The 21,785-nt window shown below is 32.0% G+C and overlaps 1 protein-coding gene across 1 annotated transcript in view; it reads left to right on the top strand.

Moving 5' to 3' along the window:
* Positions 1-1,187: 1,187 nt before the first annotated feature.
* LOC114334456 (alpha-tocopherol transfer protein-like) overlaps positions 1,188-21,785 on the top strand; it is a 48,492-nt gene continuing 27,894 nt past the window's right edge. The window contains exons 1-2 of the mRNA XM_028284496.2: positions 1,188-1,349; positions 13,089-13,211. Coding sequence (XP_028140297.1) covers positions 13,097-13,211 — 115 coding nt within the window. The 5' untranslated portion in view covers positions 1,188-1,349; positions 13,089-13,096. The remainder of the gene's footprint in view (positions 1,350-13,088; positions 13,212-21,785) is intronic.

The raw sequence follows: 21,785 nt of genomic DNA, 5'->3' as shown, positions 1-21,785 counted from the left end.
TATACCTACATATTTTTTTATATATTTTTTTAATTATTATTTTTTTTCCATTATTTTTTTACATTTTTTACATTTTTCTATTATTTTTTACATTCTTTTTTTTTACTATATTTTTTTCTTCTTTTTTAATATATGTATAAAAATTTACAAGAAATACTTATTTTAAAATTACAATAATTTAAGTTTAATATCTAAAATATGTTTATTACAATAATATTATTACAATAGTAGCTATACCAAGTCATTGTTTTTTAATGTTAATAAATAGTTTAAATTAATGGGATGGTGGACATCAGTCAAAGAATGCAGCGTATTTAAAAACATATTAACGTTATTAGAAATAAGAGAACAAAAAAAGTTGATTTATAGCAAGCTGAAAATTTGTCAATAGCTTAACGGTGTCTAGTCGGACAAACTTTGATGTACACAGACACTGGAACAGGGGAACTTTTAATTGTGGAACACAATACAATTTTCGAACGTTGCACCACGAAAACGTCCCATGTATTTTGTCAGACAGAACTTTCATTTGATTTGTTACCTTTTCATTAAACCCTCATGCAAAAGTCGGACTGCTATTTACCACCAATATAATTCCTGTCATTTTACATGTTCTACGTGTCGGACACTGTCGGACTTATTAAAATGCCCAACATATTTTTCGGACAAACATTTTTTCATATATTTTATAAAGTTTTCTATTGAATAAACTTAAAACAACCTACTAGTTTTCACAATCATAAACATGACAGGATGACACGTTCCACAATTAAAATATTGTTCCACAATTAAAATTTCCCCTGTTCCAGTGTTCCTATATATCAAAGTTTTTCCGGCTAGACACTGTTAAGCTATTAACAAATTTTCAGCTTGCTATTAATCAACTTTTTTTGGTACGCGGGATCCAGGTCTAAGCGTGATTTATTCAAAGTGCAATTATTATTAAGATGGAGAAACATATTTCATCATCAGCATTGACATTTTAAGTACGAAAAAAATTTAAAATTGACGTATTTAAATACTATTGTGCGCAAAGATGTCATTTTGTATCATATTAATTAAAAGTTGATAAACTAAAACGAAAGCATTGTAATTCTCTTTGTATTATCAGTTACATTCGAAAGCAAACATATAATTTATTTATTTGTTATTTCGTAATTATTCTACCCATAATACTCGCAATTAGAAGTTACTGGTAAAATCATTTCTAATGTATGGTTAAATAATGGATGATTATTTGAATAAGAGCTTTGGTTTTAAATATATTTGCAGATTCTCTATTTGATCGCGAGATTTCAGCGAAGGCAGTCGGTGTTCTTACTTGGAATACTTTTATTTATAATCAAAAGGTAAGTGGTACTTTTTTATTTACAGTACCTAACTACCACGATGAAATAAGTATTCTTATTTCGATTTTTTGTTGTGTATAAAAATTATCAGTAGTAATTGCACGAGAGCTCTAAAATTCTATATTGATTTTAGAGATCGAGTGCAATTTATTGCGATTATTTCATGAATAAAACTGTTCAAAACCAAAATAATTTTATTTTAGTTTATTTATGCAAGTACAAATTAGTACAATTAAGCACACAGTTGTTATAAATATTTGACGGTTGAAAGTCATCACTTTTATAATTTTTAAAACATTAATTCTCATTAATGTCAAGGGCATCTGACGTAATATACTTGACGACGGGAAATTATCAAAAATTATCGGGTATATTATCACAAGAGAGTGAGTATAAATTGAAAATAATGCGACAGTTTTTCTAAAATTTATTGTCTGGCAATAGACACGAGAGCCCGCAGGGCTCGAGTGGCAATGGCCCAATGACAACAAATTTGAGTAAAAATGAAGCATTATTTTCTTATTTATTCTTACTGTCGTGTGATATTCGTAAGATTATTTTTTAATGCGTATATTATGGATATTTTCGTAAATGTGACAGTCAAAACTAGGAATCTGGTTGCCATTAAACAGAAACAATCTACTTAAAAAAATTCTATCGGTAATTTTCTACAGTAGATAATTCTCAGTATAATTTTAATCTGATTGGACAGAATTAAACACGTGATCAAATATCTTACTATACGATTGGAAGTTAAAATCATTAAAAAATAATCAGTTTAATTTTTATTTATATTGGTCAGAATCTCCTATGAATGAAATAATCAGTAGTAATTGCACGAGAGCTCTGAAATTATCGACTTGTTTCCCGAGTGACACTTCAACAGTTTTAATTTCATGACCCGAAGGGGAGTGATATTATCAAAAATTATTGCTGTAATTTTTATTTATGTAGCTTTCTATTGGTCAAAATCTCCTATGAATGAGGTACAAAGTTGATTTTTATAAGTATAATTGAGTAATTACACAAGAGCTATAAAATTACCGATTTGTATCCCTAGTGACAATTTGACAGTTTTAATCTCCCGACTAGAAGGTGAGGGAAATTATGTTAAATCGTCTAATATCTATGTCTAAAATATATCATATTAAAAATATGTATTTTTAAATTACTTGAGCTAATATTTTATTGATATTCTCGTCTGAATATTTGCTGTGGTGTTCACTTTGACAAGCTGTGAACATTAATTGTAATTAATGTCACTGAATTTTTATTTAATTTTGCGTAATAACGATGGACATCTGCTGCGCTACTTGACGACGAGAAATTATCAAAAATTATTATCACTTATAATTACACAAGAGCTCTAAAATTACAGATTTTTATCCCGAGTGACCCTTTGACAGTTTGACAGTGTCAAATTGTCACAAGAGCAATACAAGTCGGTAATTTTCAGAGGCCGAGTGTAATTCGGTAAGATTATTTCACGATGAAAACTGTTCAAAAAAAAGTTTCTTGTGATTTATTTAGTGCTATCTTCGTCTGAATATATGCCAATCCTATACATGGTGTTCACTTTGACAAGTTGTAAAACATTAATTGTGATTAATGATTTCCGCCCTACTTGATGACAGGTAATTATCAAAAATTACTATCGCTGAAATTTTGATTTTTGTAGGTTTCTATTGGTCAAAATTTCTATGAATGAAATAATCACTTATTTCTAAACAGTCATGAAATGTGCAGTGAAACTTTTTTAATGATTTAGCTGTTGCTTATTTCTGATGCTTGAAGTGTGTTATCTATATGGCTTTTCGTCGATTGTCATTTGTTTTGAGCTTCCGTCATATGTTGTATAATCTGTGTATAATATTAATATACACGGATTATATGACATATGACAGTTGCTCGAAACAAATGACTGTGAATGAAAAGCCCTATTAGATTGGACATATTTTTTATTTATTCTCGTGGTAGGTGGTACGATTAATATTTTTATTTGTGTAAGACAAGTCTATCTGAATAAGAATTGCGAGTATTTGATTTTAGTTTTGGTTTTTAGTTTATGTATGTGTATACGCTCTGAGCTTCGCTGGTGGCGCTCCTAGCGGATTACTAATTCAACTTTCTCCGGTAATTTTTAAATTTATTATTTAATTGTTATCGCTTAACATTTACAACGCAAAAAAGTAATTAAATTGTAATCGATTTTTTAAGATTTTGCTAAGCATTTTGACGTTCTATTGATAAAATATGAATTTCTAACTTCGGATACTTTCACAATTATCGTGTAGATGGCGCTAAGATTTTTAGATTAAATTATAATTACATATTACGGAACATTAAAAAAACTTAAATTCAGTATTTAAAACGTAAGTATATTTAAGGTAAAAATATATACCACAGCTTTGACCAACTAACATTTTTTATAATTAATGTTTTTAATTTTAATTTTAAATTAATCACTTTGACATTTATGTCGAATTTCCGGTAAACGTTTACAGACTTGCCAGTACTGGCGCTCGCGAATCTGTAAATATCCCCTCTACGTACGAGCTCACAGCGTATACGCTCTGAGCTTCGCTGGTGTCGATCCTAGTGGATTACTATTCAACTTTCACCGGTAATTTTTAAATTTATTATTTAATTGTTATCGCTTAATATTTACAACGCTAAAAAGTAATTAAATTGTAATAGATTTTTTAAAGATTTTGTTAATCATTTTGACGTTCTATTGATGAAATATTAATTTCTTACTTCGGCTACTTTCACATATATCGTGTAGATGGCGCTAATATTAATTTATAATTACATATTACGGAACATTAAAAAACGTAAATTCAGTATTTAAAACGTAAGTATATTTAAGGTAAAAATATATACCACAGCTTTGGCGAACTAATATTTTTTATAATTAATGTTTTTAATTTAAATTTTAAATTAATCACTTTGACATTTGTGTCAAATTTCCGGTAAACGTTTACAGACTTGTCACTACTGGCGCTCGCGATTTTATCAATATCCCCTCTACGTACAAGCTCATAGCGTATAAGCATCTTTCAGTATCTTTATATTATTCTTCTTAATACAAAACTGTCAGATCGTTTATATTGTCGTACGTTCTCCTTTATAATTCTAGATTAGTATGCTATTACATTTTTACTACCCTACTCGTTTTTCTTCACATATCGGAAAAGTCTATGGATATTTTTAAAAAAGACGTCGTTTCTTATTTAATGTTTTGACTAAATAATAACGTATTTATAGTGTTTAGCAGTATTTACACAACAAAATTCGTTGAAATGTCAAAAATAACGAGAATGTCTTTCATAAATATCAAAAATATCGAGAAGTATAACTTATTTTGAATATTATTTATTTATATATGAACTTATTTTGCCATATTTTGTGATAAGTTATACTTCTCGATATTTTTGATATTTATGAAAGACATTCTCGTTATTTTTGACATTTCAACAAATTTTGTTGTGTAAATACTGCTAAACACTATAAATAAGTTAACATATTATGGTAACATATTATAAGGTAAGATATTATGTTACCCTTATATGGACTAAGTCTTTGTTGAAGCATGTCCCATATGCGCGATAGGATTCAGGCCGGGGGATTGTGTTAGACAAGGCAACACATCAATACCTTTGCTTCTAAAGTTGTGTTCACTACGAGGCGCCAATTTACACCGGTCAATGTAATATCGTACCTATGTATCCAATACCAGGTATACTGTCGGCAAACGTACAACAAACACTGAGTAAATACGAAGGGGGACGACAACAATAGATACAAGGCAAGGATACAATCCATTGCTCTCCGTAGTGAACAAACCCTCAGGCAATCTGTCACTGGGCGTAAGACGTGTGAACGAGCATTATCATTCATGAGGTGGAAGTTTTTACCAACCGTGTCAGCAAACGTATGAACGGTAGGTTGGGTGTAAAATGGTGTCAAGGTGCTGTTTATCTGTAAAAAAGCGGTTTGGAAAAACGAGGTCCGTTCTGCTACCGACTATTATTCCACTACATACCATTACTGTACCACCTCTGTATGTGTAAGCGTCCTGAACATATTTTAAGAGTTCTACATGTCCAGATCGTTTCCACACTATTACTCGACGAGCATGTGGATGAGATCCAAATCTAGATTCGTCGGAGAATGAAACTCTAGCCCAATAATTTGCATCTCAGTTTTGATATTCTTGATACCACTCTAATCTTGCAACGCGGTTGCCTCTGGAGATAGGTGGACATCTTAATGGTCTTCGATTGTGGAGATTGGCTTCATGGAGATGATTTCAGACAGTATCACAGCCTATGCATAGTATGCATACCTTGTGTGCCCTCACAAGTCGCTAACCAACTCAGGTGCTACAATTTTTAGTTGTCTTCTAGCGGTTAACACTAAAAATCGGTCTTGAGCTGCAGTTGTATCGCGCTCACATTCTAGATAACGTTAGACTGGACTTCCAAAGTCACAAAAATGCCTCCACAATTGACTTGTAATACTTCGGGAGACTCCCCTGCCCTCAATTGCATTAGCTTGCTGCATGCCACATTAAGTTTACAGCCCTATGTATCTCATCCAAAGTTAAATGATCGTCGCAACGATCAGATTTTTGGCTACTGGATGTACATGTCAAAGTCTTAAATTTCCAAAGTACTTCTACCACCACGAACATCTTTTGTATCATTAAGGAACATAAACAAATCGTAGTATCTACCACAAAGATGGTTCATATAATATGTCATCACTTCTGGTCCCGCTGTTAAGACTCTTTAAAAATTTTTCGTTCTTTATTAAAAGCTGATTGTAAATTATTTATTTTCGCTTTTACTATTTTTATAGTTGCACTATTATCTTGCTCTTTGATTTTTTCAACCAAAATATTATACTCAGCTTGTCTTTTGATTATATTGTGGTTCTGTAGATCTTTTTTTTTTTTTTCGATACAGATACTGTAAAAAAGCATTGTCAAATATCCGTTATCACTTTTGCCCTGATGTTTTGCCACAAAATGTACAGGATGAGCCACTGTGTAAAAATTGAAATTAAATGATCACGTGGATTTATTTTTATTAATTTTATTATGTTATAAAAATATCCCTATAGTCCAGAAAGCCACTGCGCATCCGCTAGGAAAAATATTCTAATTCGGATTTTTTGCACAATCTTACTCAAACAGGACTCCTTTTAACAAATTTGCATGTCGCCAGGACCAAAAGGTGGTCAAAAATTTTTTAAACGTTTTTTTTTTTGTTTTTTCCTAAAATTATTTTTTTTGCATGGAACAAAGTTTTTATAGGTTTTTTGGATCATTCCAAACAGATAAGGTCTTTAGTGACTTTTCTCTTAAGTTGATAGTTTTTGACATATAAGCGATTAAAAATTGAAAAATTGCGAAATCGGCCATTTTTAACCTTCAAAAACTATGTGAAAAACTTAAAATTTGAATGTTGCCAAGGTAGGTACATATTCTTTAAACATCGATTGATAAAATCTCAAAAAGTTTTTTGCAATACAGTATTCAAAACTCCTTTGTTTTTTAATTTCTAATCACGCGTGCGCGACACCGTTGCATGTGTATACAGTATGGTGCAAATGAAAGGAATAAATTCGTTATTTCGTAAACCGGCAACTTCATGGAAAAAACCCGAAACAGGTCGATTTTATTTTTAAGTTATAATATTGTGGCATATATGGTATACTGGTGACGTCATCCGTCTGGGCGTGATGACGTAATCGATGATTTTTTTAAATGAGAATAGGGGTCGTGTGGTAGCTCATCTGAAAGGTTCTTCAATTCTGTATTCAGTAATGTAAACAATTACATAATTATTTATACAGGGTGTCCAAAAAATTTTTATTAAATTAAATTATTTGACAAAAAAGAAGTAGAAGGATAAAAAAAATAATTATATAAATGTTTATATTACTGAATAGAAAATTGAAGACTCTTTCAAATGAGCTAGCACACGACCCCTATTCTCATTTAAAAAAATCTTCGATTACGTCATCACGCCCAGATGGATGACGTCATTAGTATACCATATATGCCACAATATCATAACTTAAAAATAAAAATCGACCTGTTTCGGGATTTTTCCTTAAAGTCGCCGGTTAACGAAATAACGAATTTATTCCTTTCATTTGCACCATGCTGTCGGTGGAAAATAGTGTCGCGCACGCTTGATTAGCAATTAAAAAACAAAGGATTTTGAATATTGTATTGCAAAAAACTATCCGGGATTTCATCAATCGATGTTTAAAGAGTATCAATCTACTTTGGCAACATTTAAATTTTCAGTTTTTCACATAGTTTTTGAGAGTTACAAATGGCCGATTTCGCAATTTTTCAATTTTTAATCGCTTATATGTCAAAAACTATCATTTTTAGAGAAAAGTCACTAAAGACCTTTTCTGTTTGGAATGATCCAAAAAACCTAAAAAAACTTTTTTCGATGCAAAAAAAATAATTTTAGGAAAAAAACAAAAAAAAACGTTTAAAAAATTTTTGACTACCTTTTGGTCCTGGCAACATGCAAATTTGTTAAAAGGAGTCCTTTTTGAGTAAGATTGTGAAAAAAATCCGAATTAGAATATTTTTCCTAGCGGATGCGCAGTGGCTTTCTGGACTACTAAACTTTTCAGATTTGTCTAATTTAATAATGTTCTGAAGCTATTTCTTTGTGACATTTTAATAAATAAACGTATGTTAAATGGCTAATTTATATGAACCCATTAACGCCCAGCGTATTTCATTTTTTTTTTTAGTTTAAAATATTTCACTGGTTAATAACTGGTAATAAAGTTGGTCAATAAACGTTTTTTTTTTTGGTAATTTGGACAAATACAGCCAAAAATAATAGGTTAGGAATATTTTTTAAATTCATTTGTGAAAAGATATAAGTCAGACGAATAAAATATTAAATAAAATATCTATTAATTAACAAAAATCAATATACATACAATACTGTTATCAAATGTATAACAAAATAATTAATTTTCCAGGAAAAAACACAAATGTTTTATTTATTTCTAATATAAACACTTTTTTTTATTTTCTCAAAACTTCATTATTGTGACTTATATCCTTTCATAAATAAGCGATTCATGTGATGCACATTTATGTTATAGTCAAAGTCCGAATTTCAGGCACTCCTAGGTTTGACTAGGCAGTCCTCAGGTCTGACTGACGGTCTTAGTCAAAGCCCGAAATAAATTACAGTTTCGGCCTTTGACTAGTCAAACCTAGGAGAGACTAAGTTGGTCAGGCAAAGGTCGAAATTTAATTTTATGAAATCGGGGTTTGACTAGTCAAACCCCGATCAGGTATTAAAATGTCGTAATTTGTTGGATTAGGTTTAAGAAAACGTCTTTTTTAATTTTAATGTTTTTTATTTTTATATTATCGTAATTAAAATAAAAAAGTTAGTGTTTATTCTCGCATGTTGAGGCATTATGGCATTTAGAGTTGCACAATACGTTAGATCTTTTACGCTTACATAATTTGGAAGAGCATTTATTGCATTTATTATTGCAGTAGCATTTTATAGATCCTTGTCCTCCAAATTAGAATATTTTGTAGTAATTTCTCTTAGAGACAGAGACAGCTTAACGTCTGGAACATCTTCGAAATTAGGAAATTTCTCTTTGCATTCTCTTATTTGATTTCTTGAAAAAAGTGTGTTTATTGTTCCGTATTTCGTACCAACTCTATATAAACCGTCAATTGTTTTATCTTGTATGATACCCAAAATATTTCAAGTATCTCCTTTGGCTCTATCAAAGCTGGGGATAGGTATTGTTACAGTTTTTCCGATCGAAATTGAAGGACATTTTTTTTCACTTAATTGTTTCGTAGCATTATAGGCTGGTCATGAAGACCTTCAATCGCATTTCCTTTATTTATTTTAATCATTTCTGTCTGTGCACAACGCGTGCCAAGGAGATGCTCTAAATATTTTGGGTATCATACAAGATAAAACAATAATTGACGGTTTTATATAGAGTTGATACCAAATACGGAACAATCAATACACTTTTTTCAAGAAATCAAATAAGAGAATGCAAAGAGAATTTTCCTAATTTCAAAGATGTTCCAGACATTAAGCTGTCTCTACGAGAAATTAGTACAAAATATTCTAAATTTGGAGGACGAGAATTTATAAAATACCACTGCAGTAAGAAATGCTCTTCAAAACCATGTAAGTGTAAAAGGTCAAACGTATTGTGCAACTCTATATGCCATAATGATAATGCCTCAACATGTGAGAAGAAACACTAATTTTCTTATTTTAATTACGACAATATAAAAATAATAAACATTATAAATAAAAAATTACGTTTTATTAAACCTAATCTCATAGACTCATAATGCAATCAAGGAGATGGATAGACTATCAGTAGACATAATGGGAATAAGTGAAATGAGATGGACGAACTCTGGGCAATGTAAAATTAATGATCATCACATATATTATTCAGGTAACCCTAATGGAAGACACGAAAATGGGGTAGGTATAATCTTAAATCAAGAAACTGCCAGACATGTTAAAAATTTTGTACCTATATCGGAAAGAATACTCCTCCTTCAACTTAATACCTACCCAATTACAACTAACATTATCCAGGTATATGCCCCTACAGCTGACAAACCGGACGAGATAATTGAAGCATTTTATAATGAACTATCCAACACCTTAAAATGCCTCCCCAAAAAGGATTTAACTTTGATTATGGGTGAGCTAAATGCTAAGATTGGTAGGGGACAATCGGGAGAATTCATAGGGCAATTTGGACTTGGAGAAAGAAATGAGCGAGGAGACCGACTGGGTGAATTTGTGGCAGAAGAAGAGTTTGTGATTACTAACACTTACTTCAAACTCCCTTACAGAAGATTATATACATGGAAATCACCTCAAGACACTCCAGGCCGCATAGTGAGAAATCAAATAGATTACATCATGATTAATAAAAGATTCCGTAACAGCATAACATCAGTCAAGACATACCCAGGAGCTGATATCAAGTCAGACCATAACCCACTGATTGGCAAAATTAAGCTCAGGCTAAAGAAGGTTAGACGTAGTGTCAATCCAAAATTCGACATAAGGCTATTAAAAGACCAAAACACAGAACAGAGTGTAAAACGGTATATACAGAACAACTTGAATACCGTTATTCAATCGGATGTAATGGACCAGGAGATAGAAAAGTTGCATACAGTTTCACAAGACATACGTGAGAAATTCCTCAAACCACCAAAAATAAAGAAGAAATCGTGGATGACAAACGAGATTTTAGATATGATGGAAGAGAGGCGAAAGTCCAAAGATCAGGACATGTCATTATACAAAAGAATAGATAAAGATATCAAAAAAGCAATTAGAATAGCTAAGGATACACGACTAAGAGAACAGTGTGCGGAAATCCAGCAATTGCAACATAAACACGATTCATTCAATATGCACAAAAAAGTTAAAGAAGCTGCAGGCTTAAACAAACCTAGAAGAGTTGGGTGTTTGGCAGATAACCAAGGCAAACCACTGTTAAGTGTGGAAGAAAAACTAGACACGTGGAAGAAATATGTGGAAGTAACTTTTGCAGATGAAAGGCAGAATACCATTGAAGACATTGAATGCCAAACAGGACCCCCGATTACCATTGAAGAAGTCACGTCAGCTATTAAAACAACTAAAGATGGTAAAGCTGTAGGGCCTGACCAGTTTTATGTAGAATTCCTAAAACTTATGGATGAACAAGGAATAAAATGGATAACAACCGTATTCAACAAAATATACGTAACTGGAAAAATACCCCAAAGCTGGTTAAAGTCGACCTTCGTAACTTTACCCAAAAAAGTAAATGCCAAAACATGTGAAGACTACAGAACAATTAGCCTAATGAGCCACTTACTCAAAACGTTTCTGAAGGTGATACATGGCAGAATATATAAAAAATGCGAACAACAGATATCATGGACGCAGTTTGGATTCCGCGATGCCTTAGGCACCCGAGAGGCTCTATTCGCTGTCCAAGTGCTTATGCAAAGATGCAGGGATGTTGACTGTGAAGTGTATATTTGTTTTATCGACTACAAAAAGGCGTTTGATAGAGTAAAACATGATAAACTCATAAACATCTTGAAAGAAGCGGGAGTAGATGATAGAGACTTGAGAATCATATATAATTTGTATTACAACCAAACTGCCAATATTAAAGTGGAAGACCAATTAACAGAGGCAGTCTCCATAGATAGAGGAGTGAGGCAAGGATGCATCCTGTCCCCGGTGCTGTTTAATATATACTCTGAATGTATCTTCGAGCAAGCGCTGGGAGAACTACAGGAAGGCGTATTAGTCAACGGAGTGCGTCTGAACAACATTAGATATGCCGACGACGCTGTAGTTTTTGCAGACAGTCTAGATGGTTTGCAAAGAATAATGTCGCGCATATCAGATATAAGTAGAGAATACGGACTTGATCTCAATACGAAAAAAACAAAGTATATGGTAGTCAGTAAGCGCGAAATATTAAATACACAGCTTTTGGTTAACCAACAACTAATTGACAGGGTCGACAGCTACGCATACCTTGGTACCAACATAAACAGCCAGTGGGACCACTCAAGTGAAATAAAACAACGCATAGGAAAAGCGAGATCAGCGTTCATAATGATGAAGTCTCTTTTCAGAAGCCACGATTTACCTCTTGCTACCAAAATCTCTATCATCAGATGCTATGTATTTTCTACGTTATTATACGGAGTAGAGGCCTGGACACTTTCCGAGGCTTCTTTGAGAAAACTCGAGGCATTTGAGATGTGGTGTTACAGGCGCATTTTGAGAATTTCGTGGGTGGATCGTGTGACTAATGTTGAGGTTCTACGTAGAATAGGCAAGGAATGCGAGATTATTAACATAATCAAAGAGCGCAAACTAGAATATCTTGGCCATGTTATGAGGAATAAACAGAGATATGGCTTGTTGCAACTCATTCTTCAAGGCAAGGTATTTGGAAAGAGAGGACCAGGGAGAAGAAGAATATCTTGGCTTCAAAACCTGAGAAAGTGGTTTAATACATCGACAACCGGACTATTCAGAATAGCAGCAAGCAAAGTTAGGATAGCCATGCTGGTCGCCAACATCCGGAACGGATAGGCACCTTAAGAAGAAGAAGAAACCTAATCTAACAAATTACATTTTAATAGCTGATCGGGGTTTGACTAGTCAAACCCCGATTTCATAAAATTAAACTTCGACTTTTGCCTGACCAACGTAGTCTCTCCTAGGTTTGACTAGTCAAAGACTGAAATGATAATTTATTTCGGGCTTTGACTAAGACCGTCAGTCAGACCTGAGGATTGCCTAGTCAAACCTAGGAAAGCCTAAAATTCAAACACATACACAAAGAATGTTAGAATCTGGTTATTTTTCTTGATTGATTAGTTCTCTAATTTATTTCACAGGTCGAGTATTTGAATTAAACTTTAAAAGATATCTTTAGTCCTTGACTGTTTGAATAGTTTGTTCGTTAATTACTAAAATTTGAAAAAAGGATATTTAAAGATTTAATAGCCGGAAATATACTGTATTGAAATAATTAATTAATATGTAGATATACCATACACTGGCGCAATAATTGAATAATAAAATTATTTAATAAGTCAAAATACTTACTTCGTCTATTTTAAAATTATAATAATTACATGTTCTATTGCAGTTGCAAAAATGAAAGAAATTCCAGTTGATGAACTATACAAAAGAGACGATAAACTGAAAAAAGAAGATGTGCTGTCTTTGATGGAATGGATGGAAAAGCAGCCACATTTGCCTAAAATTTCAGGTAACTTACTTTCATAGATAATTTTCGTACTAAGTGCAGTTATGATAACAGTAATAATATACTCAAACTTTTCTTCTTAAGGTGATATGCATTTTTGCGTAGGCCCACCGTAGATTGTCTTGTCAGGTGAAATGTTAAATAGTCAGGATTAAATTTAATTACCTACTCTATTTTTAGCAGCATTGCGAAGCATTTCGTAACTGTGGATTCCTGTCCATTGGCGAATAGTACGCAGCCATGACATCTTTTTGCATCCTAGACCTCTCTTACCGCCTATCTTTCCTTCGAGTACGAGTAGCTGAAAAGTTTATGGTTTTCGTCATAATATGTGCTTTAAATATGTAGATTTCTTTCTTTTTCCATAATTAAAAAGTTCTGAAAGCCCGCTATTCTTAATACTTCCTCATTTCTGACCCTGTACTTACATGATATTTTAAGCATTCAGGGCAGGCACCATATTTCAAAATATTCAAGTTTATTAATGGATCTGGCCTTTAACTTTCATGCTTCCATTTCGTACAAGAGAAGAAGCCAAACATAATACTTTAGTATCTTGTATGTTAAGTTGAAATCCAACTTGCACTCAGTCAGAAATTTACGAAGTTTTAAAAAATCATATCTGGCTTATTCTACTCTACCCTTATTTCATTCTTTCAGAGTTTCAACTCCCGTTTAGAAGACAACTGAAGTATAAACTGCCTGACATGTTCGATTTCTTCTCGAGCTACATATTTATATCTTTGCGATTAATTTACATTTTTGCTTTTAGTTTTGTTTATATTAATTATTTCTACATACAGGGTGATTGATTAGTGGAGTAAAACTCAATAGATCCGCTATAGTAATAGATAGCAATAAAAGTTAATAACAAAAATTTTAGCCGCCTTTGAGCTTCACATTACAAAATTAGCTAGAATGTTACAGGGTGTTCGATAACATAGTGGCAGACCAAACTTTTGTTTTTTTAAATGTTTTTTTAACCTGCATTTTATTCTAAATTCGTAATCCTTTTAACTTCTTTAACACAAAAATATAAAGGTTTGTTATGTTGTACAGGGTATTTACAAAGTTATAACCAATTTTATATGAAAATCGTAACAAATTCAACTCCCTGTATAAATAAAAATAAGCAAAACAGCAATGGTTTATTAATACCATATTTTTTACGTATTATCAAAATTTTCAAGAATGATTGATATTGCTAATTTTCTTTATATCAAATACAGGGTGAGTCAAAACGCAAGTACATTATTTTCTCAGTAATTTTAAATGGAACACCCTGTATTTTATATCACTATTGAAAAGTACTATTGCCGTACTTCAATTTTTAGATAACGTTCCTTATGTCTAAATTTATTAGTTTTCGAGATATTTTCATTTTTCAATGGACCAGTTGCGTGGCCACCCAAATCACCAGTATTATAATAAACTGGACTGTTTTTTTTTTGGGTTACGTTAATAATAAAAGTTTATAAAATACCTCCAACAACAATGTATGAGATGAAAAATAGAATACAAAGTGTATTTCGATGTGTTAATTAACAAATGCTTCGTAGTAGGGATGGGAAAAACCTACCGGTTTTAACCGAAAACCGGTTTTTTTACTTCGCAATAACCGGTTTTACCGGTTGTTTTTTGTGTCGGTTATAACCGGTTTTTTATTTTTAAAGTAAAAACCGGTTATTAGGTTTTTACGGTGATTATGATTAGATTAGGTATTATTTTGGATCCCAATCATAATTATTATTCTCAAGTAATTATTCCAAACAAAACCATAATTCAAATTTTATTTTATAAATACAGAAGCAAACTGAAAGTGCAAACTCATATCAGCCAGAAACAATTAAGTTTTATTATAATATTTCGTTGAAAAGGTATTTGTAATCATAATATTTTCATAAGAAGTGATCTGGCTGAAGTAGACGCAAACATCATCTATTTTTCACACTTGACTCTTGACATTGAAAGTGGGTGAATGACTTTTTCTGATTACCAAAAATAATGTTCTGACTATGAATATCGAATTACCGATTACGAATACGAATCTCCAAGGATTTCCCTACGTTTTCAAAACGATACACCCATACAGGAAGTATTAAATGAGTTAAAATGTACCTATTATACAAAAATATACAAACGTGTTAAAAGAAATACATGATAATTTTTTTTGATGGTAGTAAAAATAAAAGATAAATTGCATTATCCAATTTATTTTTAAGTAAAATATTTATGTTGATATTATTTTTTTTAAATCCCATTTGAAAGTCTGAGAAATTTTTTATAAGTTGAAAAGGTTGGGTTAAATTGTATATTATTGCAATATGTATATATTAATCTTACGCTATAATATATTTAATAATAATCAATAAATATATAATAATAATAATAAAATAATAAATAAATATAATATTTAATAGAATAAAATGGTTTTATTAAAATTGTGTTTTATTTATATTGGTATTGATGTTCTTTCGATAGTACTAATTTTGATCATATTGATATCGAGTATCGAGTCGAATGGAGTATCGCAAACTAAAGTGCATTGTAAATATAACATTATAACCTATTGGATTAAAAAAACCGAAAACCGGTTTTTGGAATAACCGGTTTTTTTGGCCGGTTATAACCGCCAGGTTAAACCGGAAGCAAAAAAAACCGGTATAACCGAAAACCGGTGTTTTGTCAAAAACCGCCATCCCTACTTCGTAGAGTAAGTAGCTCATTCAATGATCGTTTTTAGGCGTGTGTAAATGTGTTACGAGGTAATCTTGAACACCTTATGTAATTAAATATTAAAAATATTTTATTAAAAGTAGCTTCTAATTTTTTCAAACATGCTTTTTTGCAAAATGTATTACTAATAAATTATTTTTCGTTCTTTATTTGTTGCATTGTTACATTTACATACAAAAGTAGTGTTTAATTGTCTTCACAAAATGTTGAATTTTGTGCTTGTGTGTTTTTTTGTAAAATTTATTACTAATTTTCTTTCTTTATTTCTTACATTTACATAAAAAAATTAGTTTTTAATTGTTTCAAAAATATTGCATGTTGTGGTTGTGTTTTTTTTGTAAAATGTATTACTAATAAATTATTTTTATTTCTTTATTTGTTACATTATTACATTGATTAGCGGATTGATAATCAGTAATCGTCAATTGTCAATTCATTCATGGCTTACTTAAAATTTAGGTAAATTTAAACACCTAAAATAATTTACTCGGAAAAATGAAAATATCTCGAAAAATAATAAATTTGGACATAATGTAATATAAAAATGAAAGTACGGTAATGTTACTTTTCAATAATGATATAAAATACATGGTTTTCCATTTAATATTACTGATAAAATAATGTACTTGCGTTTTGACTCACCCTGTATTTGATATAAAGAAAATTAGCAATGTCAATAATACTTGAAAATTTTGACAATAAATAAAAAATAAGGCATTGCAGGGAGTTGTAATTGTTACGATTTTCATACAAAATTGGTTATAACTTTGTAAATACCCTGTATAGCATAACAATGTTTTATATTTTTGTGATGGAAAAGTTAACAGGATTTCGAATATAAAATAAAATATAGGGTGTTTCATTTAAAAAAACATAAGTTTGGTCTGCCACTGTGTTATCGAACACCCTGTAACGTTCTAACTAATTTTGTAATGTGAAGCTCAAAGGTGGCTAAAATTTTTGTTATTAACTTTTATTGCTATCTATTACTATAGCGGATCTATTGAGCTTTACCCCACTAATCAATCACCCTGTATAATCATTTGATTATAAAATAATATATCAAAATCTGAATAAATTCGAAAATTCTTGCTTTTTGTACCCATGTTTTCGCCTATAACTCGAGAGATATTGCACCTACTAAAAGAATTTTAGAAAGTAAAAGTTTTCATTTTTCATGTTTACATAACATTTGTCTGGCTATAAATTGAAAATTTAATATAAAATAAAAATGTATATCCGTTTTATTCAGTTACAATGCGAAGACAAAACTGTCTTATTTTTCACTTAGAACAGAGAGCGCAAACCAGCACTCTAAATCGACGATATTCGACTCTATTCCTGGTAAGACCTCCATGGCTTCTAAAAATTGCAAGCCAGTTGGATGCAGAAGCGAGTAAGACAAGAGGGAATTCAAAAACTTACAATTCATGACCCCGTCTGTTCAGCTGGTAAATTTCAACGGAAAAAGGACCTAGTTACTCAAAGGAGTAAAACTAATATAAAATAAAATAAAAATGTATACCATTTTTTTTCAGTTGCAATGCAAAAGCAAAACTGTCTTATTTTTCACTTAGAACAGAGAGCGCAAACCAGCACTCTAAATCGACGATTTTTAGTTGATTTTTTTATATGATTAGGTTGAAAACTTTGACTTTCAGTTGGCAGATGTCGCTAGACACCTACTCCATAAATGTCAGTTGCAATTCGGGGATAAGCTCTCGGAGTTTCGTCACTTGGGGCAGAGAGCAGCAAACCTACCCCTCTCTGATGATGACTCCAACTAGAGTCGAAAATATTCTCGGTTTCCTGTCATCCGATTTTAAATTTTTTAAATATATATCTCGGATGAAAAGGATTTCAAAATCGTCTGTTCAATTCAATTTCGACTATCTAAAGTGCTTATTGTGTGCCCAGCATAATTTTGTATTTTGTAATTTCTTTTGCGGATCCTGGATTGCAAAATACATAATACAAAAACTATTGAATCGATCACAATAAAATTTAGCACACGTTTTGTAGATGGAATATGTAGGCTGTAAATTATGTATAAGAGGTCTACATTAATTTTCAAAAATCCAGGAGGAAAATAAAATTCCTGTAGCTGGATGTATACCATTCTTCTTCTTCTTAAGGTGCCTATCCGTTTCGGATGTTGGCGATCAGCATGGCTATCCTAACTTTGCTTGCAGCTATTCTGAACAGTCCGGTTGTCGATGAATTAAACCACTTTCTCAGGTTTTGAAGCCTAGATACTCTTCTTCTCCCTGGTCCTCCCTTTCCAAATACCTTGCCCTGAAGAATGAGTTGCAACAAGCCATATCTCTGTTCATTCCTCATAACATGGTCAAGATATTCCAGTTTGCGCTCTTGGATTGTGTTAATAATCTCGCATTCCTTGCCTATTCTACGTAGAACCTCAACATTAATCACACGATCCACCCACGAAATTCTCAAAATGCGCCTGTAACACCACATCTCGAATGCCTCGAGTTTTCTCAAAGAAGCCTCGGAAAGTGTCCAGGCCTCCACTCCGCACAACAGCGTATAAAATACATAGCATCTGATTATAGAGATTTTGGTAGCAAGAGGTAAATCGTGGCTTCTGAAAAGATACTTCATCATTATGAACGCTGATCTCGCTTTTCCTATGCGTTGTTTTATTTCACTTGAGTGGTCCCACCGGCTGTTTATGTTGGTACCAAGGTATGTGTAGCTGTCGGCCCTGTCAATTAGTTGTTGGTTAACCAAAAGCTGTGTATTTAATATTTCGCGCTTACTGACCACCATGTACTTTGTTTTTTTTTTTTCGAATTGAGATCAAATCCGTATTCTCTACTTATATCTGATATGCGCGACATTATTCTCTGCAAACCATCCAGACTGTCTGCAAAAACTACAGCGTCGTCGGCATATCTCATGTTGTTCAGACGCACTCCATTGACTAATACGCCTTCCTGTAGTTCTCCCAGCGCTTGCTCGAAGATACATTCAGAGTATATATTAAACAGCACCGGGGACAGGCTGCATCCTTGCCTTACTCCTCTATATATGGAGACTGCCTCTGTCAATTGGTCATCCACTTTAATATTGGCAGTTTGATTGTAATACAAATTATATATAATTCTCAAGTCTCTATCATCTACTTCCGCTTCTGTCCAGATGTTTATGAGATTATCATGTTTTACTCTATCGAACGGCTTTTTGTAATTGATAAAACAAATATACACGTCACAGTTAACATCCCTGCATCACTGCATAAGCACTTGGACAGCGAATAGAGCCTCTCGGGTGCCTAAGGCATCGCGGAATCCAAACTGCGTCCATGATACCTGTTCTTCGCATTTTTTTATATATTCTGCCGTGTATCACTTTCAGAAACGTTTTGAGTAAATGGCTCATTAGGCTAATTGTTCTGTAGTCTTCACATGTTTTGGCATTTACTATTTGGGTAAAGTTACGAAGGTTGACTTTAACCAGCTTTAGGGTATTTTCCAGTTACGTATATTTTGTTGAATACAGTTGTTATCCATTCTATTCCTTGTTCATCCATAAGTTTTAGGAATTCTACATAAAACTGATCAGGCCCTACAGCTTTACCATCTTTAGTTGTTTTAATAGCTGACGTAACTTCTTCAATGGTAATCGGGGTCCTGTTTGCCATTCAGTGTATTCAATGGTATTCTGCCTTTCATCTGCAAAAGTTACTTACATATATTTCTTCCACGTGTCTAGTTTTTCTTCTACACTTAACAGTGGTTTGCCTTGGTTATCTGCCAAACACCCAATTCTTCTAGGTTTGTATAAGCCTGCAGCTTCTTTAACTTTTTTATGCATACAAAGCTATCTATGGATATGGATAAAGTTTATTGCTCATGTTGTGGCAAAACCGTAAGTACATACGTATTATTTTTTTTTATTTTATTTTAAAAATTTACACGGTGGTACAAACAAAGATTTTAAAATTGGAGATTATGTTTAAGAAAAGTACCGACACAAGGCTAGTTCACAATAAATCGATGTATTTTTTCTTTTTTCAAGCATTTTTTAAACTCCTTGCGATAAAAAAAAGGATACCTATTTAAAATTCAAATCATTAAATAGTCTACTTAAAGTTCGCTTGAAAGGTCGCTAACATTTTTTTTCTAACAATAGCATAGTTTGCTTTAATTTTGCTAAAGACAAAAACATATCATATATTGGACTTAATTAGTTAAGTGCTTTTAATTTATTTTCACAGTATTTTTTCTTTAAATGTAAACAGAAAAGACCAAGAGCCTCTTGTGAATATTTGGGGGTTCTTCCTTCTTGCAGTCATTTCTTGACATTTTCAAGATTACTACACCGATTTTTATTTGTTTTAATTTAGATATTTTAATTGTTATGCAAAAACGGTTCATTTTTAGTTTATTTCTACAATCTTAGATTTTAAAAATGGGTACAACTATAGAATATTTATATTTTTTTTAGATTTCATGTGAAAAAAAAATTCAAATAGATCAGCATGTCAGAACCGCGAAACATTTAGCTAAAAAAGTAAAAACCACATCCGGTGAAAAATATCAACCTTCATTGTTCAAGTGCTTTCAGTCAAGTTCCAAAAAACAAACCGAACAAGAAATTTTTAACGAAGACTTGTGTCGTGCATTAGTATCTTCTAATATACCGCTTTCAAAATTATCTAATGAAAACTTTAGTTCTTTTTTAAAAAAATATTGCAAACAAAACATTCCCAGTGAACGAACTCTAAAGAGAAATAATGTAAATTTGTTATACTCCTCAGTTATCCACAACATAAAAGCCGAAATAGGTAATAATTACTTTTACATATGTGTGGACGAGACCACTGACTCGTCAGGAAGGTACATTGTGCACTTATTGATTGGTGTACTTAGCGATGAAACCTTTCCAAAATCGTATTTAATTTCCTGTAAGCAAGTGGAAAAAACCAACGCTCTAACAATATCACGGTTTCTACAAGAAGCATTAGCAAACTTTTTTCTTCCTGCTGCTGTGCCTAATGATAAATTATTGCTTATTTTATCTGATGCCGCACCATATATGGTGAAAACAGGACAAAATTTAAAAATATTTTATCCAAACTTAATACACGTCACTTGTTTAGCGCATGGAATAAATAGAGTTGCGGAGGAAATAAGAAAAAAATTTCCACTAGTTAACAGTTTAATATCGAGCGTCAAAAAGGTATTCCTGAAATCACCTGTAAGAATACAATGTTACAGAGATATGCTTCCTGCTGTTCCACTGCCACCGCAACCCATCTTAACACGTTGGGGAACATGGTTGGAAGCAGCTAATTTCTATGCTGATCATTTTGTTGATTTAAAAAAAATAATTAACCTTTTAACGGATGATAGTTGCCAATCTTTATTGGAAGCTAAGCAAGCCTTCCAAAATAACATCCTCCAACAGCAACTGTCATTCATAAAATCAAATTATAGTTTTATCCAGAAAACTATAACTCAATTAGAATCCTCCAAATTATCATTGTTAGAGAGTACAGTTTTAATAAAAGAATTTGAGTCATTGTGTCAAAACGTTAAAGGTACTATTGGAAAGGAAATTTTTCAAAAATTTAAAGTAACCATGGAAAAAAATAGTGGTTACCTGGTTCTTTCTGAAGTGGTTCAAGTACTAGCTGGGACATTTTCCGAACCACTTAATTTAGAACCATCTATTATAGTAAATTTGAAACATGTCCCAGTTACTTCAGTTGATGTCGAAAGAAGTTTTTCTATTTACAAATATATGTATTCAGCTAGAAGCCATAAGTTTTTATTAGAAAATTTTGAACATCATTTGATAATCTATTGTTACCAC

Source organism: Diabrotica virgifera, chromosome 3 (genome assembly GCF_917563875.1).
Source record: "Diabrotica virgifera virgifera chromosome 3, PGI_DIABVI_V3a".
Lineage (NCBI taxonomy): Eukaryota > Metazoa > Arthropoda > Insecta > Coleoptera > Chrysomelidae > Diabrotica > Diabrotica virgifera.
The sequence above is the reverse complement of the archived record's forward strand: the minus strand, read 5'-3'. Positions and strand labels throughout refer to the sequence as shown.